This window comes from Apteryx rowi, unplaced genomic scaffold (genome assembly GCF_003343035.1).
Source record: "Apteryx rowi isolate R43461 unplaced genomic scaffold, aptRow1 scaffold_135, whole genome shotgun sequence".
Classification (NCBI taxonomy): Eukaryota; Metazoa; Chordata; class Aves; order Apterygiformes; family Apterygidae; genus Apteryx; species Apteryx rowi.
Window position 1 is genome coordinate 1,796,821 of NW_020447586.1, and position 24,130 is coordinate 1,820,950.

At 39.6% G+C, this 24,130-nt stretch overlaps 1 protein-coding gene across 1 annotated transcript in view; it reads left to right on the forward strand.

Annotated features, from left to right (window-relative positions):
* ALDH7A1 (aldehyde dehydrogenase 7 family member A1) overlaps window positions 1-16,207 on the forward strand; it is a 20,522-nt gene extending 4,315 nt beyond the window's left edge. Inside the window, exons 2-18 of the mRNA XM_026056956.1 lie at window positions 384-437; window positions 1,375-1,440; window positions 3,121-3,201; window positions 5,358-5,481; window positions 6,186-6,318; window positions 6,828-6,872; window positions 7,866-7,943; window positions 8,890-8,987; window positions 9,664-9,705; window positions 10,982-11,076; window positions 12,037-12,121; window positions 12,419-12,525; window positions 13,317-13,433; window positions 13,871-13,968; window positions 14,134-14,207; window positions 14,757-14,832; window positions 15,701-16,207. Of these exons, the coding sequence (XP_025912741.1) occupies window positions 384-437; window positions 1,375-1,440; window positions 3,121-3,201; window positions 5,358-5,481; window positions 6,186-6,318; window positions 6,828-6,872; window positions 7,866-7,943; window positions 8,890-8,987; window positions 9,664-9,705; window positions 10,982-11,076; window positions 12,037-12,121; window positions 12,419-12,525; window positions 13,317-13,433; window positions 13,871-13,968; window positions 14,134-14,207; window positions 14,757-14,832; window positions 15,701-15,755 (1,428 nt within the window). The 3' untranslated portion in view covers window positions 15,756-16,207. The remainder of the gene's footprint in view (window positions 1-383; window positions 438-1,374; window positions 1,441-3,120; window positions 3,202-5,357; window positions 5,482-6,185; window positions 6,319-6,827; window positions 6,873-7,865; window positions 7,944-8,889; window positions 8,988-9,663; window positions 9,706-10,981; window positions 11,077-12,036; window positions 12,122-12,418; window positions 12,526-13,316; window positions 13,434-13,870; window positions 13,969-14,133; window positions 14,208-14,756; window positions 14,833-15,700) is intronic.
* Window positions 16,208-24,130: the final 7,923 nt, after the last annotated feature.

The following is a 24,130-nucleotide window of genomic DNA, read 5'->3' on the forward strand; positions in this document are numbered from 1 at the left end:
GGCGAGGTGGGTGGCGGCCCGCGGCGCCGGGGGCAGCGCGGCAGCGGCGCTCGGCAGGGGTGGGTGGGCCGTGCGGGAGGCCCCGGGCCTCGGCCGGACCCCAGGCCCAGGCCTGCCCTCCTCGCCCAGCGGCCCCTCGCCGGCAGTAGTTTATTCTCCATGAGCTAACATTAAAGTTAGACTGTTCTGAAGGTGTATTTTTTCCAGGTTCAAGTGTTTTTTTGCCATCTGACTGCTGTATGTAGTTGTGTTACAGAAATGAAGGCTTCTCTTGCATAATATCCAGTAGTTATGCCCTCTTTATTCCATTAATGCCTGAGCATTTCCCATTATCTATGTATTCTTGATGCTCAGCGCCTCTGTTCTTGCATGTCTGCTTCCAGGTGGTGACGACGTACTGCCCTGCCAACAATGAGCCCATAGCCAGAGTCCGCCAGGTAAGCCTCTAGCACCAGAGGAAAGTCTCAAAAATGGGGATTTGGAGAATAAAGCCTGACAGCTCAGTGAGAAGGGAGAGTTCTCCAACCCCAGTGCCTAGAATGAAGAAGTTTTGGTTATTCTGGTAGCTGGTCCTTCTCTTGACCAGGTTTGGAAGAGCACAAATCTCCTGAGGTTGGTGGCTCCACGGATCTGGAAGCTGTTGGATCACAATGTAGATCCATCAACCAGAAGACAGTCCGTATATTAGAAATGAGTCTCTGACTTCTCTGAAAAGAAGCAGCAGGCTGTTACCTTTTTTTTATCCATAGTCTCACAGGTGTTGGGAAGAGAGGTCTCTACTATCCATTTTCACTTGTTTCCTGAGGGAGTTGTAGAATTGCTGCTATTCAGTGAAGCTATGTGGACAGGAAGAGGTGTGAGCAGGAGCAATGTGACATTCACATGATAAATTTATGAAAGTTTTTGATATAAGAATAATTAACCTGCTCCTTTCCTAAATAAGGATTCCATTAGCCCTTAGTGTCCTGTGAAGCTGCTGGTCCTCACAAACTTTACTGTTTCTAATAGTAGTGGTATCTGAGATTAAAATATGATATATCAAGTATGATGAATGCCCCCATTATAACTATTTTTTATGGAGCAGCCTTTGTCGTCTGAAGGAAGATTTCTGCTTAATTTTGTTTAGGCAGCAGATATACTTGCCTAGACTTTTTTCTTTGACAGTAACTTACTTCAAGGAACTCTTCTGTTAGCACAGTAGAAATCAGCATACTGGATTAGGATCAAACTGTGAGAGGGTATAACTATAACAGCGTAAAATGGTATTCTGTATTATCCACTGGAACATCTTATGCTTAAGTTGAACTCAGTACCTTTTCTGTTTTGTTTTTTTTCCCCCCTTCACTTTTTTCTTTGACACGCTTATTTGTTTAGGCTAGTTTGGAGGACTATGAAGAAACAGTCAAGAAAGCTAAAGAGGCTTGGAAAGTCTGGGCTGATGTAAGTTAACAGGCTTGACTTATCTTCTAAAATCTCTCTGGCAGGTGAAGGCCATTAAATTGCCCCTTTAGGGGGGCATGTGTTTGTGTTCTGTACATTACCTTAAAGCAAAAATCTGTAATGAGGACCTCGAGAAACAAACCCAGACAACTCACACACGTTACCATTAAGGTACAAAGATGAGGACGTTGAATTGTGGAAGATGTTTGTTTGCAAATTTACCTAGGTCTGTGCCTGTATTCCATTGCTGACAGGTCCGCTGAAGTTCAGAAACCTTGTGGCAAGCAAATTATCCCTCTGGGTGTGTTTAACTTCATGTTGCAGCATGCTGCCTCCTGTAGAACACTGCAGAATACTTGAATATCTAACTTCAGGTGGTAATCTCTTTCTCATGGGGTGAAGGAAGTCTGCTGGTTTTGAGTGTCCCTTTTTGTCCACCAGTTCAGTCCTGATACTTCACAGAACAGCTATGTTATTGCAAAACTTTATTGCTACCTTGCTGTATCAGACAATGGCATGTGATGATATTCTTGCAGCATTTTTACTTGATAAGCTGTACTTACAAGTGTTCCTCTGCAAGCTCTGTCCAGTCAGCTTCCATTCTTTTGCTGGCCATGCAAAGCTTGTCTTTATAGATACCTGTCATCTCTTTAATACAGGCTGAAAACCTGAATTTTGTACGGTATTGGGCACTCTGTATTTACCCAGCAAAGTACTTTCTCTTGCCTGAAGAGAATAAAGTTTAGGACAAACACCAATGCTTCCTCAGCTCTCTCAGAATATGTTAGTACATGCTTTTTGTTAAAATATATGGATATAACGTTAGTGAGTGCATGTAGGCTCATGTGTTTGGAAATAATATGAAAGTACTTTAACAGATAAAAAGAATCAGTATCTAATGCTTTAAAGCCTGGTCTCAAAGCTGTTTGCTTTTAATTTGTGAATTATGTTGTTATTAACGAGCTCATCTGAATGATTTTTTCTGTATATGCTTGCATGGTTTATATATTCCTCACTTCTCTCTTTCCAGCTGCCTGTTCATCACTGGTTTCTAATCCTGTAAAAACTATTGCAGGTGCATGGCTTATTATTGATCCTATTTGTTGATTGTTATCTAACATACTGATATCTCATCAAAAAATCTATTGATATTTGGTATGTGTGTTTAATTTTTCGGTGGCTGGGGCTTTGAGGTAAAAAAACAATGCTGTGTTTCTCAGTCTCTGCTAAAAAAATGTCTGCAGCTATTGTGATAATGAAAAACAGTTTGAAAATGCTGCAGAAGATCAGAAACCAGGAAGTGTGATTTAAAAGGAAAAAAGGAAGACTTATGTTTCTTGAGGCCCCATTGATTGTTTTGGGCATTGTGGGAAGTGTAGCTGAACAGAAGTAGCAGAACTAGTAATCTGAATGTTTCTGGTAGTATTCAATGGAAGTGAGGTTTTGACCAGGCATAAATGTGTGCAGCATTGTCAGTCTTGACGGGGCACGAAACTGTGTTTCTCCAAGCAGTTTACATGATAAAAGTGAGTTAGTAACTGTCTTGGGAAAATAGGGGAAAAAGCACAGCAATCCCTGCAGCTCTCGCTGCAGGTGTAGAAAATTAGCGGTATATATGTAGCAGAAGTCACAGATGTTCAATCTCAAATAGATTTTTCTGTTTTCTTTTATTTTGCCTAGATTCCTGCACCTAAACGTGGAGAAATAGTGCGACAGATTGGTGATGCCCTGAGACAAAAAATCAAAGTTCTAGGAAGTTTGGTAAGTTGTTTTGAGAAGCAGCTTGTCTTTTGGAAAAAATATCAAAACTGTTTTGTTCTGGTTTTAATGTAGCACTCTGCAATACTAATCTTCATAATTATTCAAATGCCCTGTTAGTTCTGTTAGCTTTCCTGAAGAAATTTTAATAAAAAAAAGCAACATGTAAGATTGCTCTTTGTCATCCTACACTAAAAATGTTATTTCATATTTAATATAAGAAAGAGTGATTCATTCTGAGCCTGTACTCTGGCTACGAAGATGGTTAAAACTGTTGCCGTGCTGTTTTCTCACTTCCCTGTTGGACAGGACACTGTCTGATACAAAAAATGTCCTAAAAAAACCCTTCCTCTAATACAGAGCTTTTAACCTTGAGCTCTTTCTGGTGATCTGCAGGATTTTGAGAACTTAGATGTGGAGGTCTAGGACTTCAGAAGGTGTGATGGTCTTAATGAGATCTTCTTGCAGAGCTGTGTAGGATATAAAGGTTGAAGTACTGTTCCTTTAAAACACTTGCTAGTTGCTAGGGGCGTAAAGGAGACAAGTGCAGAACTTGCTGCTTTTCTTTAACAGAGCTTGTCTGTATGTGCTGCTATTCAGAAACAGCTGTTCTTGAATAACTCCCTGGGTAGTCAAGCCCATATTGTTAAGCTACAAAACTTTGTTTTGATATTTCCCTTGAAATTGGATCCTTAGCAGAGTTTTGGGGGTGGACTTAGAGTGCAAAAGTACATTTGTGTTTGAAAACTGTTCAGATTCCCTGATGAGTGTGAACAGACAAGTTTGCTGTATGCTCTTCTGACAAACTGCATTGCATGTTGCCGAAGCACACTTAATAGTTTTCCCAAACAGATAATGAGCCTCTTGCATGGTAGGGGCTGAACTTCTGTGTACTAGGTGTTCAGGTTTTCAGACTAGGTGATTGTAATGGTCTTTCCTGACTGTAGGATGTGAAAATCCCCCTGATGTAAAAGGGAAGGGTCTGGCAACTCACCTTTTCATATGCAGTTGGAAGTTTCCATCTTAGCCTTACAGTGACCTTGTCAATTATCCAGGTGCATTTCTACCAGTCTTACAGATTTGGTGATTTGTTTCTTGGTAAATATGTCCAATGCCCTTCCATTGCTGGTCACAAATTGGGGCTCTTCCTTCTGTCTTAAGATAGCCGGATGTCCTGGAGTCTGAGTCTGGTGCTCAGATTCTCATCTTCTTGTTCCCAAAGAATAATTCTTATTGGAAATCTTGTATTCTATCTGATCCCTTCTCAAATGGCTTCTCATTCTTGAGGAGGAAGCAGAGGTCCGGCATAGAGTTTTCTATGTGAGCTATGTAGCCTAGCAGAGCTTTGGGACTGCAGGCATTATACAAATAACGAGAAATATATTTAGTCACCTTTATTCTAATCTTTGCATAGGGAATAAATTCTTGTGGCAGTCCTTGAGCCTGATTCCTCACTTAACAGCTTTTTCAAAGTACAGCCCTCAACCTTTCTCACTTTTGGGATATCACCTTCAAGTACCAGCTTATTCCCATGGCTAATCAATGTGTCTGCTGTGCACATCTAGTATACTTTAGCAGAAGACTTTAGTTTTAGAACTAACTTCCACTAAAAGCAAACAAAAAATGGTATTAAACAACCTGAGTCACTAAAATACTAAGGATAACTGGTCATTTTCAGCAGTCTCTGAAAATTCGATCTCTCAAACTCACTTTGAGATGTTGTAAAATCTGTAGTTTGTTTATGAAAAATTTAAATGAGCATTTTGTTTTGGTGGAACAGATTAATCTTTCTTCCTCAATTTATTCCACGCTTGATCCAAAATAAATGAAAATGTCCTGAAGGAAATGCAGCGTTGCTTTGATCCGAGCCTGTGAGCCTCATTACTTGTGGATGTAGTTTCAGTAGTTTATTTTTAATTTCCTCTGTTGAGTATCTCCTAATCTATGGGAATGCAACTCTCATCTAATTGTTGTGGTTATTATATTTCTTTCTTTAAGCTGAATAACTCAGGAAGAGATGCATCTCTTCTAACGAACAAAATTGTATTAAATCTTGCTTGGTGTACAGACATACCTGACACTAGTAGGAGACAAAATATATTGGAAATGCATGTGGATTTTGAAAAAGGATACTTACATCTTGCTCTTAATGTTTTCAGGTCTCTTTAGAAATGGGGAAGATTTTTGTTGAGGGTGTTGGGGAAGTGCAGGAGTATGTTGATGTCTGTGACTATGCTGTTGGTTTGTCCCGAATGATCGGTGGACCTATTTTGCCTTCAGAAAGTAAGTATGCATGCTATTTTTTTGCATTAATGAAGAGATGGAGATGAAGTGTGTTAAATATATAGTGATGTACTGCAGAAAAATCTCTGCACTGTGAGTTCTGTAGGAAGCATGTTGTCTAGGAATAGATTTGCTGGTAGGCAGTAGTATCACCTGATGAAGTATCTGTTCTGTGGCATATGTCAAGAGAGGCTATAGATTTGCATGCAGTCTTGCTAGAAGCAAAAACAGGCATATGTCCTCCTGTTACAATGTGTTACTTGTGACATTCTTCTTCCTGGTTCTAGTTTTCTGTAGTAGATGTCTGCATTACTTTTTTTTTTTTCCTAATACTTTCATAAAAACTACTACTAGAAAAATGTATTCTGGATGCAGCAGAACTCAGTCTGGTTTTGTCCATAAAAATGTGCATTGTTTCCATATTTATGAACTCCCAATGGGTTGTTAAGTTCTGACCATAAAAAAAAAAAGTCTACAATGGCCTGTGAAAAGGACAGAAGTTGAGTTCTGTCTGTCTCACTGCAGAGACCCTAAATAAACCACCTCCTCAAGCTAATGCTCTGATGAATGGAGGCCAACAATGAGTGAAGAATGAGTGATGAAGGCCAACAAAGTTGGCTGTGCTTGTAAGGCCTTACGATTTCCTTTTCTTAAAAAAGCATGAGGTGAATGCAAATTGCATTACGTTGTGTCTTTGCCTTCAGGACCTGGCCATGCCCTCATAGAACAATGGAACCCTGTAGGGTTAGTAGGAATCATCACGGCCTTTAATTTCCCTGTAGCTGTTTATGGGTGGAACAGCGCAATTGCAATGATCTGTGGAAATGCTTGCCTCTGGTAAGATACTGCTCTCCAACATGCTAAAAGTATTTTGAAATTACAGAGCTGTTATCTCAGGCATGTAATTATTGTCAAATGTCTGGTGTTTCTGTATATATGATTCCATCTCATACAGGCTTCTTTTCTATCTATTTATTTTTAGGTTCACTTGTAATCAAAAAGCCTCATTTTATTTTGTGTTAACCCCTTTTATGAGGTGTTGAGGTTCAGACCTGTCCAGGACTTAGCTACATGGCCTGTTAGTAAAGAACCCAGGTTGGGGCCTTGGAGCACTGTTAGTAAACAAAGTTAATATTTTAAGAATTGGTACAAATAAAATTAAGAATCTAAATAATTAGTTTTACTTTCTCCTTCTTTTCTGTTTCATCTTCCTGCTTCACTGTGGAAAAAAAAATGCATATTTGAAATATTTTCCATTCTTGGAGAATATTTTCCATTCTTGGAAAATTAAAAGGAACATCATTTCGTTCATATCAATATACATATGTATATTTTTTTCTTTTTAGGAAAGGCGCTCCTACAACTTCTCTCATTAGTGTAGCTGTTACAAAGTGAGTTTTGTTTTCATTTTATTCTGTTTTGCTTTTAAACAAGTTATCTTCCAGGCTTTCTGTTCGAGATAGTGTTTGGTGGTGAGGGAAACCTTTCCCCTTGTTATGTAAACAGGAGCAGTATATATAATGGTTCTTCTTGGGACGAGTGCTATGCCTCTGTTGAAGCAGGGCTCGCTGTGTGGTTTGTCTCCGTGTAGAAGATGAATTGCTCGTGAAATTCAGCTTCTCCCAATGGCACACTTGTGTTTCAGAATCATCCCTTTATTTGGGAGTCTCAGCTCAACATCAGTACCTATTTTTAAGACAAATTTTCCTGGTTGGTTGTGTAGATCTATCTCCTGAGGATGACGCCACACAATCTTTATTATCCAAAAATGGTAACACCACAGCATGTTTTCCCAGGGTTCAAAACTCGTTTCCAATGCGAAGGAGAAGAGCTCTAAAGAATAAATGTCATAGTGATATGTACTGTAGGTTTATTACCACTTTGTGATCTGTAGCATGTGATTATTATAATAAACATTCATATTTAAATGCTAAATATAAATAGGCCCATTTCAAATAACTAATTAGTAAGTATTGTAGCTTTAATATTATTTACTGAGAACATGGCCCAGACCATTCCTGAGTATTTTATATAACTCCATGAAGTTATATGAATGTCTCTTTTTAATGGAAGCTTGTAAAAGACAGTATGGCCCAGGTTTTTATACATTGATCTAATGCTTCTCTGTGACAATTGTGTGGATGCATATGAATATATTTCTGAGTCTTATTTTTGTGTGAGTAGTAGCTGTAACACCAAGATCCTTGAGAGGAGTGTGTGTTTGTATTGTACAAAGTGCATGCGAATTAAAATGAACTGCAAGACTGTTGCTTATTTAATATCTGCAACTTGTTCATGTGCATGCTAACACAGACTTTAAGGGCTTACTCCCTCATATATGCTTCTGAAAGAAATCTCAGAAATGTTTACATCTTTGATTCTAGGATAATTGCCAAAGTCTTAGAGGATAACAAAGTGCCTGGAGCAATCTGTTCTCTGGCTTGTGGTGGAGCAGAAATTGGGTAGGTAACATTCCTTCTTTTTTGTAAAGAAGGACAGAGGAGAAAGAATATTCTTTGAGGATCTTCTGGCTGTAAAATTATTCTAATTTCCAGGAGCTCCCAGTACATGCAAGTACCTGTTGCTGTCATTTTTTTTTATCAGCTACTCTGAAATGCCAGCTCCGCTGCAAACATATAACACATATCTCTATGTGCTGTTGTGAGATCAGCTGCTAACAACTTAACAGAAATTCCAGTTTGGTGAAGAGCTATGACTAAGTTTACATTCTACATCTGTCCCATTCTTTTTGCAACCATGCAGCACATATGCTCAAAACCAAGGAATATAGCTAATACTAAATTCCACTCGTGTACTCTTAAGAGTTTTCACTTTCTAGCCCAGTAGCCTTTCTGAACCACTCCTACATAGGAGATTACATCCCCATTTTCCATGCTCATGTAAGGCAATGCACTCGTGCATAGATGCGCACTCGTGCATAGATGCACACCTGTGCTTGGAAGCTGTACGAATCGAATTGATCTGTTTGATTATTGCAGTGTGGTAATTCCTTGTGCAAGTGTGTGTTCAGATATATCTTTTGAGTATTCAACAGAAGACAAAACAAAATAGATGGTAACCATTGCAAAAAGTCATAGGTATGCTTATTTTCTTAAGGAAGATAACAATCAGGACTGGTCTTACTACTTACTTTGGATTAGATTTCAAAATCGGTACAGGTGATGCTCTGGTGATGATCTGGCATGAAGCAGGAAAGGAAAACAGTCTTGTTCCTCTGCTTTTCTGACTTAAGAGGAAGCTTTACTGACTTCTGTTCAGTCATTGACCTATTGCTTTCAAAAATGTACCTGTGGCTTTAAAAGATCTCACTGATTGCATGTGGTTTATTTGTAAGGAGTGACCAGCTTTTCGCTCTTCTTAAACATGGTGGTATGTCTCGTTGTGCAGGACAGCAATGGCGAGAGACGAGCGAATGGACTTGCTCTCCTTCACTGGCAGCACGAAGGTGGGCAAGCAGGTAGCGCTTATGGTTCAGGAGAGATTTGGTGAGTGGAGGGGGTCCCTTCCTCTTCATTTGTTTCCATGGTTGGGAAAGGTAGGGGATCCCCAGGGGACTTTAAAAGTACAGCTTGTTTAATTTGTCTTGCATTATTTCTTTTAACTCAGTGGAAGTGTGATGATGAAAGTGCTCAGAGGTAGATAATGCATTTTGTAGTTAATTCTATCACAGTTGAGGATTTTTCCTAAGATATCCAGAAATTCATGGGCCAACAGGTAATTTTGTGGGGTTTTCCATGAATGTAATTGTATGGAGATTGTCAAGATGGACAGTCAGGGTCTGTGGTCTTCTGGGAATCTTTCTGTGGAAAAATGTCATCCCTCCCTGTCCCCCCTTTTACTCATGAATACAGGAGAAAAGCTATCATCTTTGAGATGATGTTCTTGTTGCAAATATTTGGAATGTGTAGGCCTGAGTCCGTGCTGCTGGATTCTAACTTGTGCTAGTTTTAAACAGAAAACTTTCTGAACAGATTTTTTGCATTATATACATTTGCAATTCAGAAGAGTGATGCTGAAAATTCAGAACAGATTGCAAAACTTTTGTATATTCAGAAAAAGAGGTTTAATGAAATCTAGCTCTAGTCAGAGATGACCTCACTGAATGAGGTGCAGTGGATATATGTGTGACTGATATAACTGGTGTTTTGTGTGTTTTATCAGGTCGAAGTCTGCTGGAACTGGGAGGAAACAATGCCATTATCGGTAATATGCACTGCAACAATTTAGTCCCATAGGTATTATTTGAAAGTTAGTACTGTCCTTTTTTACACTGTGGATTTAAAAAGTACCTAGTAGGATGTATCTTTTTGTCTGTCTTCAATATTGAGGAGGAGTAGTGTTTTAAGACAAAAATGACAATTTGAATTCTTACAGGTATTCACTGTTGGAAAGAAGGAAATGGGAGAGGCAGTTGACTTTAGTAATGGGATGTGGACAATGCTGCTAATAAATTTTGACTTCAGAATAGGTCTAATCTCTCGATTACTACATTTTTAGCTTTTAGAATATATTTATATGTTGACAGTAAATAGACATCGAAGTACCATGAGTGATAAAATACTGTCTTGAAAGCAGACCATGCAGGTAGTTATTCTAGTAGCATATTTTATAGATTTAAGTAACTTAGGGAGTCATCTAGTTCCCAGATAACACAAATACGGTAAAACTGGACAATATGGCAGAACCCCCCCCCCCACACACACACTAAATACCTAAATTGCTGTTCTGCTGTGTTACAGTTTTCCATTTCATCTTTCTGATACTTCAGAAATTGTTTCCCTTTTCATTTGAAAGTCTTGCTTTTCATGAAATTGGCTTTGAATGGTGGCATAAACATTGCTTGCTTGGACTTCCCAAATTTAATAGTATTTGTGGATACTTACAGAATTTCTGTGGGACTGATTAAGCTGAATGATGTCTTTGGGATTCTTTGAGGTTTATACATACAGCTTCACTTTAACCATCCTGCTGTTTTCTGGCCATGTGAATTTGTTTAGCCGTTTTCATTTGTATTTCACAGTATTGTGTACCTGTGCATTTTAGCTTTTTTTTTTTTTTTTTTTTTAAGATACTATCTGGGTACACTTTACCCTTGATTCTTTATGCTACTAGAATTCTTACCAGTGACAGGAGGACAAGGTGAAGAAACAGCAAGAAATTGCTTGTAGGATCTTGAATTAAAATGAAACTGAGATTCTTTACAAGCTTTGTTGAAAAAGGTCCTTTCCAGCAGGTCAGACAGTCCGGCTGCATTTAGTTTTAATTCCGAGTATAGAAGTAATAAGAATTTTGAGGTATTTTTGTGTATCTTAGTTTAATATGCTAGTGCCACTATTCCTAATGCTTCTTGACCAGCCTATCAGAGTTTATTATGCTCTGTTTAATGTCTGGCGAACTTAGTGGACCTTCAACACATAGACACCAATTTGCATGTTATCTGCTTAATTTAGTGACATACTGATGTTTAACTTTCCTTAAGTGTTTGAAGATGCAGATCTGAACCTAGTCATCCCGTCTGCTCTATTTGCCGCTGTGGGAACAGCGGGTCAGAGGTGCACAACAGCAAGAAGACTGGTGAGTAAATATGTATTGACTGGTTTGGGTAGCTCTGACTTTGAACTTAATTCTAAATTTTAAGCTCAGGAAATGCCTAATAGTTATTAGGTAAATTTACCTAATTTCTAATATACAAAACCACATAATTTTAATATATATAAATAAATAAATATATATATATATATAAATTTAAATACTTACTATTATGGAGAACAACCAATAGTCTTTGAAACACATTTCTACTTTGCCTGAAAACAATCTAATAGGAAAGTAAGATGGTAATTTGTCATGCCACTGTAATTCTAATTCTAAACAGTTTCCATGCATATGTTTCTAAATGCATCTGGTGCTAAAGTCACAAAAATAAAACTCATTGTACTTCTTGTTCTCTCTGTTTTCATTGCCAGAGCTTATTTGCCTGTTTCTTCTACAAATTTTGGTGCAGGGTTTAGATTTCAGCAAAGCAAGGGTGTGTGTTGCTTGTGTTGCTCCCCCCCCCCTTTTTTTTTAAACCAATCATTTTCAACAAATTCAGGTGTGTTATAATGTCATCATATGGCTGTGTAGTCTTTTCAATATTGGCTTGACTGGGTAAATATTCATCAAAAAAAGATTTGATTAAATTTGGGCAGATAGGAAAGGTGGTGATTCCTCAAATTTCAGAAATAAGAATCACATGAGTGCTGAAGCACTGAACTTGACAGTTTACAAAACGTCTTAATATCATTGATCTGAGATAGGGTTAAATTAAAACAGGGGTTTTATTTGTTTGCCTCTCTTAACGTGTTCATGATTTGATTTCATGGTGTTGCTGCTCTTTTGAGGACTTGCTTATGTGTTTATTTCTAACTGTTATTTGCTGAACGTCAGCAACACTACCTCCATGCTCCCTTCTGCCCTCTCCAAAATGCAGTAGTACTTCAGGAGTAGTGATATAGGCTTAGCTGTCTTACAACACTCTTATCCAATTTTATTTAGTTCCTGCATGAAAACATACATGATGAGGTGGTGGCAAAGCTTGCAAAGGCCTATGCCCAGGTCCGCATCGGTGATCCATGGGATTGTAAGTAGCTGTTTTCAACTCATAGCTTTAGGAGAGGTGTTTCTGTTGTACTTTTCTGGTTGAAATTCCAAAGTGATTATAGATAAAAGCTATCTGATTTTACTGGTTGAAGCAATTTACCAGGGCATGAGGGTAGCTAGTTTCATTTAGAATACAAAATGTGAAAGGGAGATGAAGAATCCAGCTAATACTGTTCATCCTGGACAGATTAAATAATGGCTCCCCAAATGTCATGATAAGAATATTTATGGAAATACAGTTTTCCTGAAAGAATGTCTTTGGATCCTTGCTTTTTAGCTGACACTCTCTATGGGCCTCTTCATACCAAAGAAGCAGTGAAGATGTACCTTGATGCAGTAGAACAAGCGAAACAACAAGGTGGCTCTGTGGTCTGCGGTGGGAAGGTGACTTATTTTTATTCTCCCTGCTACAATTAGCCTTCTAGGAAAAAAATGCTGTAACATGGTGGTTTAGGCCAAGATCGTACTGCAGTTTGTCATGTCAGCCATTATAAGATGGTAAGTTAGTCAATCTGAGAATGTCAGAATTGAGGTCCTTTGTTAAAGGTAAGGGTGGCTCTCTACATCGAAGACACCTTCTCCTTCAAGAAATGGTTATCAACTTTCCTCCATTTCTTGAACTATCCCCTAGTCACACAGGATGGTGAAAATAAAAACAGTAATGTAAATGGTGAATATCATGCATGTAACGAAAAATGGCTGTTCTATCCCCAGGCCTTGGGTTCACAATATCAAACTTGAAGAAATCCTGGAGATTCAAAAGAGTCACTTGCACATCTTCGTCATGTGGGATGTTTAATTCTTGTGGACTTACATTGTGGGAACTCTTATCTTTCACTGGCACCTGCTTTACTCCTAATGCCTTTAAATTTCTCTTCCTGTCTTACTAGTCAGCTTGCAGATAGGGGAAGGGAAATGTATTTTTGTCAGCAGGTGGAGTTTGAAATTTGATTGTCTGCCTAGCAGACTAAGTTATGCTTTTGTATTTTAAATATTTCAACAAGAGTAAAATTTAAGATATCTGTCTACTCAGATGGCCTGACCTTCTGTTTCTGATTGCTAGGTACAATTATAGTAATCAGACCGTGAAGGATTCCCTTCCTACACTGATAGCTAAGCAGAATGCTGGTTTGGCTGAACTTACTTGTCTGTTTCTTCTTTTATGTGTTTTGAAGGTTATAAATCGTCCTGGAAACTACGTTGAACCGACCATTGTGACTGGCCTCCCTCATAATGCACCCATTGTGCACACAGAGACATTTGCCCCCATACTTTATGTACTGAAATTTAAGGTAAAATAGCAAGGGGAAATTAGTCTGGTGTCAGGGATTGTGACACAAGAGTCAAGAGAGATTTTAGGTTTGTCATGTTCATGCAATTGTCCTGACTGTTCCAAGAAGCAGTAACTGTTGTTCTGCACTGTGAGATATCCACTGTAATAGCTTAAATTGGTGCGTTGCTACTATACAAATCCTCACTGAAGAGCACTGGAGTTAAAATGGAAGTCTGTACATGAATAGATTTTTGTTGCTCATGTCAGAGAGTGGGTTGTGTCTTTCTGTGCAATGGCAGAGGTATCCTATCCCTGAATTGGTGCATATATATTTGCCAAGTGGCATTCAATATATTGCATTATGGCTGCAGCATATTGAGGGGTTTCCCACAGTGCTTCTTTCCAGCTGCTTGCTTTGAATAGGCATAGTTTAACCACTGACATGTTTCTCCCTAGGTAGAAGAAGAGGTTTTTACCTGGAATAATGAAGTAAAGCAAGGTCTCTCCAGTAGCATCTTCACCAAGGATTTGGGCAGGATTTTCCGCTGGCTTGGGTATAGCTCAGATTATTTTTCTATCTTCCTAAAGCATAGGATCACTGTCTTTCATGTCTCTTGTAAACCTATGCACACTGCTAGCTGAACATTTTATAGCATTCGTTTTGGGGAAGGAGCATCTCTTGATCCTGAGTGATGAATGAGTGTTATCTTCATTTGTAGGCCAAAGGGATCCGACTGTGGCATTGTGAATGTCAACATCCCAACCAGTGGGGCTGAGATTGGAGGTGCTTTTGGTATGTTATTTGAACAGTCTGCTTTTTTTTTTCTTTAAATGATCAAATCCTCTAGTATCAGGTCTAGAGACTTGGTACTATTCCTCAGGTTTCTTTTTTTGACTTTTGACTTTTTTTTTTTTTTTTTAATGACTGTATTAGCTTCTCATGCAAAGAAGAGCTTCTGGTGCAGATGACAATAAAGCATTACCAATGTAAAGCTAGTATAGCTCTTAGATCTCTTTGTGTTAGTTTTTAAGGCTGTTCATGTAAATGACTAAATCTGATGAAATCAGCAGTCTCTAATGCCAATGTGATGAGGCCTTCAGCTTTAGGCAGATGTTTTTTGGATTACAAATGGGGAGAGAGTTGGCTGCATGAGTGGTATATGGTGGTATTCTTGTAATTTATTCTACATTTAGTGCAAGGGAAATGTAACAGGTTTCCAGGGTGTGTGTGGTGGTGTTTTGGGTTTTTTTTTAATAATTGTCTCACCTCCTGGAATTAGTTCAGATTTCTGTGCCAAAAGAGTTTCCAGTTTTCACTTAACCTTTTTGTTTTTTTCTACAGGTGGTGAAAAGCACACTGGTGGGGGAAGAGAATCTGGAAGTGATTCGTGGAAACTTTATATGAGACGGTCAACTTGGTAAGAGACAAACTTTTAATTCCAAATAAATGCAAATTACAGGTAAACTTGCAAAGTCCAAAATATATAAATCCTTGATTACTGGAGGTTATCTTCACTAAATGTGAGATAAGCATGTAACGGAGTAATTGCCTTTTCTTTTGGAAGAATTTGCATTTGTGTTCCTGATGGAAAAATGTCTGAAGGATCTAGTTAAAGTCCTTTACTCACTGTCCTTTGAAAGGAAAAAATCCTTTTCCAGTGCAGGGTGAATCCTAAGAGCTGGAGAAAGAAATTCTTTTTTAAACATAGTTGGTTTGTTTTATTTTGATTTTTGTTTTCTCTCATCTTGCCTGATGTAAACTCACCTAAAAAATTCAGTTAGTGAAACTTGTCAGGAAGTAGGTGAAGTGGGAACCGCCAAGAGCGGACCACTATTGCCAGTGGTGAGTAGGTTAGTTAACTGCTGGATATCTCTCCATAAATCTGCTGACAACTACTCTTTACTGGTCCATCTTTCCCATTCCCTCCTGCCATCCCCAGCCTTTACCTGCACTAACTTGGTTAGCATGCAAAGGCCTACAAATGTGAGAAATCCCACCTTTATTTTCCTAGATGGACATTCTGTTAGTAAGAAATAACACAGAGGATTATATGTTCTCTTTCTTCCATCAAAGAAGAGATAATGGGGAAGGGGCAATGTGGTCTTTCTGTATATAGTTACTATATTGAAAACTGGAGTAAAGTCAGTTCATAACTTTGAACAGGCAAATACATTATAGAAGTCTTTTGTATACATGTGACAGCAATCCAAAGCCTTGTATGTAGGAAATGGACCACATAATCTTGATGATCTTGCCTGCTCTCTAAATACTTGTTTCTCTTCCAGTACAATCAACTACAGCAAGGACTTACCTTTGGCTCAAGGAATCAAATTTCAATAACAGCCGTACATATGGCCTTGCCGTGAACTCTCCTAACATTTCAGAATGATGTTCCTTCTAAGCCTCATGGTGAAGAAAATTATTTGAAGCTCAACTGCAGCAATGATGATAATTCTGTCAGGAAATCAACTACTCTAAAATTGTTTCACTTTCAGTGTATCAAATTACTACTTTAGTCTTCAAATTTAGATTATTTAGTCTTTGGGAAGAAGGGATGGTGACTGAAACTAAACAAACTTGGATTCGGGTGGCCTGAATAATCTTCTCTTGCCTTATCTTTGTGCTTCAGTATCAATACTGTCTGTATCCTGCACCATCTGCTGATATATACAGCTAGTAGGTCCATGCTTCAGACTACATTACTGAGTGTCCTGCAGATACTTGGTGCTACAGGGGGGTCCAGTACAGGACTGTTTTTCAATGCATAAATAAAGCTGTGTTTTGTGAGATTCTTCGGGCTTCTAAGTTTTTTGTACAGTATTTTGGAGCAGATATGTTCAGCTGTTTTCTCATATAGAGCTGCTAGCTGGAAGAAATGTCAATGGCTAAACTGACTGCTTTAGTTTTCCTGCCTCTCCTTCAGAAAGGAGACTTTCACCCCTTGCGTTGGGACATAAGGGACAACATAACAGGCTACTGCAGTCTCTTGGAACTTCCTTTTAGGCCAGAAGGATTCACAGTTGATTCAGGTTGTCGTGGTCCTTGTGACACCCTACCACCAGACCAGCTGAAGAACCAGAGATGTAGCCAGGAGGGGATATTCTGAAGGAAATTTGCTGGGGAAAGGCAAGTTGTTTATGCGCTGTTTCACCTTCAATGGGCTTTTCTGTTGGCTACTGAAGACTACAATCATCAGGAGCTCATTTTAGAGCTTTGCTCAGAATCTAAAAAGAGAAAAGGCGTGATGCTCTAGGCTGAGTGGAGCTTTCTGATAAGTGACTTCAAAGTTTTTTTTAATGCACTGTTGTTGGAGAAGAGTTTCTTTTCATCTCAGTCTTACGTACCAAATTTCCACAGTTGCTGAACCTGGCCAGGCCATTCAGTTTGGGCTCAAGTTCTAGAACTCTCATTTGGCTTTTGATTGATCTTGATGCTAAGATCTTGTAATAACAATGTAGGGAAAATGAACAGTGTGTTAAAGGTCCAAAATACTGCAACACTATGTGACCTTCTTTCTTCATAATATCTGGCTTTAAAATAGGCTATGTATTTGAAATTGCACATCTGTGTTGTAAAAAGTATTTTGGGTGGCACTTTCTAAAGAACAGGTAGTCTAAGCTTTTCCCTACTGAAGTTTATGGGACTCTTACAGTCAGGTCAGCTCTCTGCAGTAATTCTTTGTACTTTGTCATTTTACTAGGAAATAATTTTCTTGAAGGGATGTTGTGCATTTTCACACAAACACAGAAGTGAAGTCACCTGAGTAACAGATAAATCATTAGCAGATCACAGAATCACTGAGGTTGGAAGGGACCTCTGGAGATCATCTAGTCCAACCCCCCTGCTCAAGTAGGGTCACCTAGAGCACATTGCACAGGATTGTGTCCAGGTGTGTTTTGATTATCTCCAGAGAAGGAGACTCCACAACCTGTTCCAGTGCTCTGTCACCCTCACAGTGAAAAAGTATTTCCTCATGTTCAGATGGAACTGTCTGTGTTTCAGTTTGTGCCCATTGCCTCGCGTCCTGTCGCTCGGCACCACTGAAAAGAGTCTGGTCCCATCCTCTCGACACCCTCCCTTAAGATACTTGTATACATTGATAAGATCTCCTCTCAGCCTTCTCTTCTCCAGGCTAAACAGGCCCAGCTCTCTCAGCCTTTCCTCATADGAGAGRTGCTCCAGTCCCCTAATCATCTTTGTGGCCCTTTGCTGGACTTGCTCCAGTAGTGCCACATCCCTCTTGTACTGCGGAGCCCAGAACTGGACGCAGTACTCCAGATGTGGCCTCACCAGGGCTGAGTAGAGGGGCAGGATCACCTCCCTCAACCTTCTGGCAACACTCTTCCTGATGCACCCCAGGATACCATTGGCCTTCTTGGCCACAAGGGCACATTGCTGCCTCATGCTTAACTTGGTGTCCACCAGCACTCCCAGGTCCTTCTCGGCAGAGCCGTTTTCCAGCAGGTCAACCCCCAGCCTGTACTGGTGACTGGGGTTATTCCTCCCCAGGTGCAGGACCCTGCACTTGCCTTTGTTGAACTTCATGAGGTTCCTCTCCACCCACCTCTCCAGCCTGGCCAGGTCCCTCTGAATGGCAGCACAGCCCTCTGGTGTATCRGCCACTCCTCCCAGTTTTGTATCGTCAGCAAACTTGCTGAGGGTGCACTCTGTCCCTTCATCCAGGTCATTGATGAAGAAGTTGAACAAGACTGGACCCAGGACTGACCCCTGGGGGACACCACTAGCTACAGGCCTCCAACTAGACTCTGTGCCGGACAGGCATAGATAGAGGGCAAGATGTCTAATTTCCAAATTTAATTATCCTGAACATAGCACAAATTATAGAGGTTGTATTCATTTACATTGTTCTCTGGCACTGAAAACCACTATGGCACTGTCTTAATGAAAAATAAGTTCAAGAGCTTCTCTTTCCCCTTCTTGCCACTTATTAATAGTTTTTGGATAGCCTCATTCCAAGCAGGTAAACAAGTTCAAAATAAATAGCCCTTCTCTGTTCATGCCACATCCATTTTTCTGTAAAGTAAAGGCCTCTTTTCTCTTTTGGGTAAAATAATTTCACAAGTCCTTTGGTTTAACTTACAATGGAGTTTCTATGCACAGGAATAAAGTTGGCTCTGCCATCTGTCCTTAGATATGTTGTCCAATGTTTCACCAATCTTCAAATCATTACCTGAAAATGAGAATGAATAGGAAAAATGTAAGAGTGCAATTAGGAGGGTGACTGTGCTATATAGCAACATGCTAAACTTCTGGGTTTTTTGAAGGTTAACTTGGAATTTTGGTATGTAACGATCCCTTCTTCAACACAGACTTTTCAGCAGTCTTGCAGAGAACTTTCATCTTCAAGCACCTGTGTAACTATCTCTGTTTATGATGAATAATTTTTATTATATCCACTTTATGTAGGCAAATACATGTCTCCATTAGTAGATTACAATTTCATTTTGACTTTTGCCGAGTGTGTAAAACACTGTTGCAAAGATCATGTTACCTGCATAGTCATAGACTTTTGCTATGGTATTACAGTCCAAACCTGTAGCATACAACTGATTCTTGTAACACTTTATCTGCCTCTGAATTCCTTAGACGATTTTTGCAGTCTTGCTACCCCCTCCCTCCCTTTTATTTATTTAGTTACCTATTGTTAAAGCAGCTTTTCTGAATTGACTAGCTGAATGGCTTTCAGTGAAGCAGGTCGGGGGAGAGCACCATTTAAAGACTGGCTCCCATTGTGGATTGTGATAGTTTTTGGCAGGGATTTAGACAACTATAAACAGTCATGTTTATGATGAAGTAATAAAACTAAAATAGACTTAAAGATACCGTAAACACACTGTTTATCAGTTTCTATTTTAATTAGGAAAGTCCATTCAGCAGACTGTAAACTGCATTAGCTGTCATTGGGTTATCTCACCCAGAGAAAGGCAGTTTGAGTATTCATAAAATATGTCTTGGAGCTACTGGTGTGTGCAACAAAATGGAACTTGCAGTTTTAATACAAATGCTGTTGGCAACTTCCACTGTTGCATAAACTTAATTACCACTGAATGTGTAACACCAGTGAATAACAAGTGGTAAATGACACGTGATCAATAATTCATTTGTTAGTACAGTATCGCTTACTGTGAATGACCTTGATGGGAACAGTCTTGCAAGTAACTTGCTTTTTGCTGTACTCCTTTTAGCCAAAGAAAAATACAAATTTTACAATTGTCATTTTGAGTTTATAAACAAATACAGCAATTGCTTCTATAATGAGTAGTGAAAAATCCGTGTGGAAGGGGACACAAATTGTTAAAACGTGTACATGGGCAAATGACGTAATCACAGAACATTAAATTCCTGAGTAAAAATGATGCATTGGCAAGGACTTTTGCAATGTCTTCTGCTCAGTATTCTGAAATGTGTGGTTTTTGATGTGCAAAACATGCTGTCCTTTGCAACACGCCTAATGTTTGAAAACTAATGGATTGATTTAATTCATTTGTTTGCAAATCTCGGTTGCCACTACACTGCTTTTTGCAGTGCTAGGTGTCTAACCCTGTATTTTGAATGTGGTTGTTTGCAGGTACCAGGTATGAATATACATACTTGTTCATGCTAAATTTATCAATTGTTTTGTTGTTGTTGATACTGGCTTTTTTTTTCTTCCTTTTTTTCTTCCTTTTTTTAAAGACCAATTTCAGAATGACTTTTGTGACAGCTGACTTCCTAGAAGTCATGGTGAACTGAAGGGAAACCCAAGATAGATGAGCTGAGGTGCTGGTGTTGATAAAGCAGTTGTCTTTTTTTTGCATACAACTTCCTGCTTTCCTGCAGGTAACAGGGAAACGCTTCTGTATTTTGGAACAGAGACTTACACAGTAAGGTGTTGCAGAGCCTATTTGCATTGTGTTCCTCTCGGTGTCACTGTTGGTCAGAGTAAAGCTTACTGAAGAGAGGCAGAGTGCATTTGTTCTCCAATTCTCTCTTGCACATGAGGTCACCGCAGAACAGCTTTAGCATTCATTAGGCAGATGTGTAAAACACAAGCCTCTTCTTCTGAATGTCTTTTATATTCCAGCACAGCTGGGAACGTTGCTTCTTAGCTCATAATTAAATCTACTTCACTCTGCTTAAGCCTCAGTTGATTAATGCAGTTCTTATATAAAACATTAACTCCAAAAGCCAAAAAGATAAAAATAATAGTATTTCAGTTCAGTACTCATCTCCAGGGAAGAGCAAACAAATTATTTAATACACACTTCACCTAGTACCTTACTGTTCTCTGGCCTTTTGGCTCTGTTTTCCTGCAGTCCAATTTCTAAGTTGGGCTGAAGGGAACAAGCAGTACAAGTTACTTTTCTGTATCTTAGAGGAAGGCACATTCTTCCACAGTATTAAAGCCTGGAAAGCTGGAAGTTGGTGGTAATTGTGGTTTACTTCCCTACCACTATCCCTACAGGTGTCTCAAGCCTTCTTAATAACAGTAATGAAGTTAGCACTGCTGGTTCACTTATTTGGGCAAGTGTTGCTAGCTCATAGTTTATGTAATGAAATGACAGCAAGGTTAAAAATTAGAGGCAAGAGAAGAACAGGGAGTGAATTCCAGCTTCGTACTTCTAAGGCTTTTGTTTAATCCCCAAACTATTATTGAGCTTTTATGGTCTCTCGCCTTTTGTGGATTTGAAGAGACTACTCGTTGGTCCATGATTTAGACTGGGTGATAATGACATAAACCACTCAGTCCAGTGTGGCTGCTGCAGTTGAGAAGTACCTTAGGATGTGCAGCATGTGCTTTTTCTTTGAGTTATATTTCTTCTAACCTAGTTCAGGAAGCCTAATTACCAATGCGACACTTCAGTTTTCATGAACCTCTGATGAAATACTACAATTTTTACTGCAATTGCTGGTATTTTTATAATTTAACACATTTGTTTAGCACCATAAGTGTGCAGGATACTCATATAGCCCCCAGAGTATAAACCTCTTTCTAGCTCATATGCATATGTATTTGCTTATGATTGTACCACTTCATGATTATGGATTTGTGAAACTGCTTGTTTGTATGAATAAGGGATTCCTGTTCGCCCCATAAGGAGTAGTAGAGACATCCTTCTCTTTTTGACCCAAATGGTCTTGATTTGAGGCAGAACAAATAGCAAAGTAAGGTTATGGTGATGTTTCATGATATAAGACAAGCTGTCACCCTAAGCTTTTTTATGGTATTGAATATTCATAGGTTGAAAAAACAGTGCAAGGATCTCAGCTCAAGGAAAGGTGGGATTAGAGAGTGACAGCAAAAGAGACAGAGAGAAGCACTTTTGGCAAAAAGAAAGAAATTGGAGTGGAGTGCAAGGCAGAAGATCTAAAAGTGGTTGGTAATCATAGATGAACCAAGCATTGCTGTTCCAAGGCAGCTTGAACCAATATTGGCTGCTGTGACCCTGTCTTACCTGCTATCCCAATTTTCTTTCTAAATATTTTGGTTAGTTAGTTTGTTGATTGTTCTTCTGCCAACTTAATGCTGATGTGGTTCGCTGCAGGGTCTGACAAGCAGCAGAGCTAGGCAAGGGAACCTGTAGGAAGACAGCAAGCAGCTGTTGGTGTGACTTGGGCTGCCCTGGAGTTGGCCGCAGGAAAAGGAGGGGGCCTTGAAAGTGAGAATGAGGAACTGGAAGCCGCCAGTGAAGGAGGTGGTGAAGCCAGGGTGAAAGATGCAGGCAGTGTTGCAGAGGACCCCGCACCTTGCTTTTAGATGCTCAATATTACATTGGGAAGGCTGGGGAAGATGAAGTCAGCTTACGACAAATGGGAGATGGCAGAGTGCACCAAGCAGGATAGATGGACAGAGCATGTTTTTTGATATGTTATAAAGGAATAAAAGAATAAGAGGATAACTGGATAAGAACAGGGAAAGTCAGAAGCCATTTACGCTAACACATTAGGCTGCAATTAGGGTAGATAAAGGATAGACACACATATTCACTATGGGACAATATCATCTTAAACCTCCAAATCTGCTAGTATTCATTGATTGGAGCATGGATCTGAAATTAGGGCAGGCCATCAAGCTGTTTGCTATGATAGAAAGCAAACAAAAGGATCTGAGAGCAGAGGAAACATTCTTGTTTTGGTGCTTCTGTTTGTTTTAATGTCCACTGAACAGCTAACCTTACCAGTAGCTTAGCCTATGTTATTCTATGTTGAGTTGTTCCAACAGGAAATGGTAAATACGAAGCATACTTTGCACAACTCTTTTTAAATCAGTTCTTCAAAGGACAAATTTGCTCATTCCTGTAAGTCAGGTGTTAACTTGCCTCTTTGGTGGCTTTTTGAAACTGGGTCAAGAAATTGGCATTTCAGAGTGTACTGGTGTTTTGCAAAGGCTGAGTGATTTGCTTGGCTCATGATGGTCCTCAGATAAGCAAAAAATATATATTTTGACTTATGGGGTTAAACCACTAAGAAAAGAGAGAAAACTAAGTTCTGGCATAGAATTACAAATAATATAACCCAAGTTGGAACACTTCATTTTTCCCTTAAATACCTATAGACGGAAACATATTTTCTTCTCCATGATTTGCATTTGTTTTAATTGTTTACCTGCGTCATCATTTCATAGCTTCTCATTCCTCAACACTGAGGTACGATTAGTCAGCCTTTATTATGGGTTGGTAAATCAATGGAGCAGACCAGAAAATAATTATCCTCTTCTTTTCTCATTATTCTGGCTTAGCATGTTTCACTTCAGTGTGATTACTCCAGAATTGTATTTGCTGGGAGTGGAGAATCTGGAGCTGTATGTGTCTCTGCCAGGTTGTTTAATTAATTAAGACTGGAGGTATTAATCCTTGCTGTCTTCCCACAGCGACTGGATCGGTACAGTGAGCATGGCCAAAGCATGAACTTCTCACATCCTCCTCTCTTTTCTGAACTACCTTTGTTCTGCTTCAGTTTCCTCCAGAGCTCTTCACCAGGAGACATGGTGGTAGAAAGGATAATTTTCTGAAATATGCCACTCTGCTGCTTTAATTTTCTAGGAAATGAGAAAAGCTAACCACCCTTTTTGCCATAGAAAAAGTATCTTATCAAATTAGGCAAAAGACGCAGTCCCTGCTCTTTTATGAGTGCAGAGGCTCACCTAAGTATATAGATGCATCCCTGAACAGTACTCAGGCACCTGCTGCTGTAAGAACAAATATGCAGACACTTGTTTTAGTTTCGTTTTAGAGCTGCTGGATGTACCTTTCCTAGCCAATATACAGCAAGTTTTGGAAGGGCTGGGAACTGGGAGATAGAGGCCATGAGTTTCGGTAAGCTAATTTAAGAGGGGGTGGTGGTGGTGGTGGTAACTTGGTTGTTCTGCCTCCCTTATAGAGCATTCCTGTCTTTCCCTTTGTTCCTTTTCCCTACCCAGCTCTGCTTCTCCCACCGCACTGGCATATCGCCAGCATGTTGAAAGGCAGGTTCGGAGCTGTCGGCTGCCCCGGGTATGAACGCGTGCCCCAACAAGGGTAGTCAGCAGAGCTGGGGAGTAAGCAAGCGAGGATGGCCTTCAGCCATTTCCTCCCAATTTACTGTCAACAGAGCCTGTCGCCAGGCATCAGAGATACCAGCATCCCCTCTGGGGGACACAGGCCTAAATCAAATAAAGACCTCAGGCCAGCAAAGCACAGATGTGACAGCCTGACTGCAGCAGCTCTGAGGAAAAC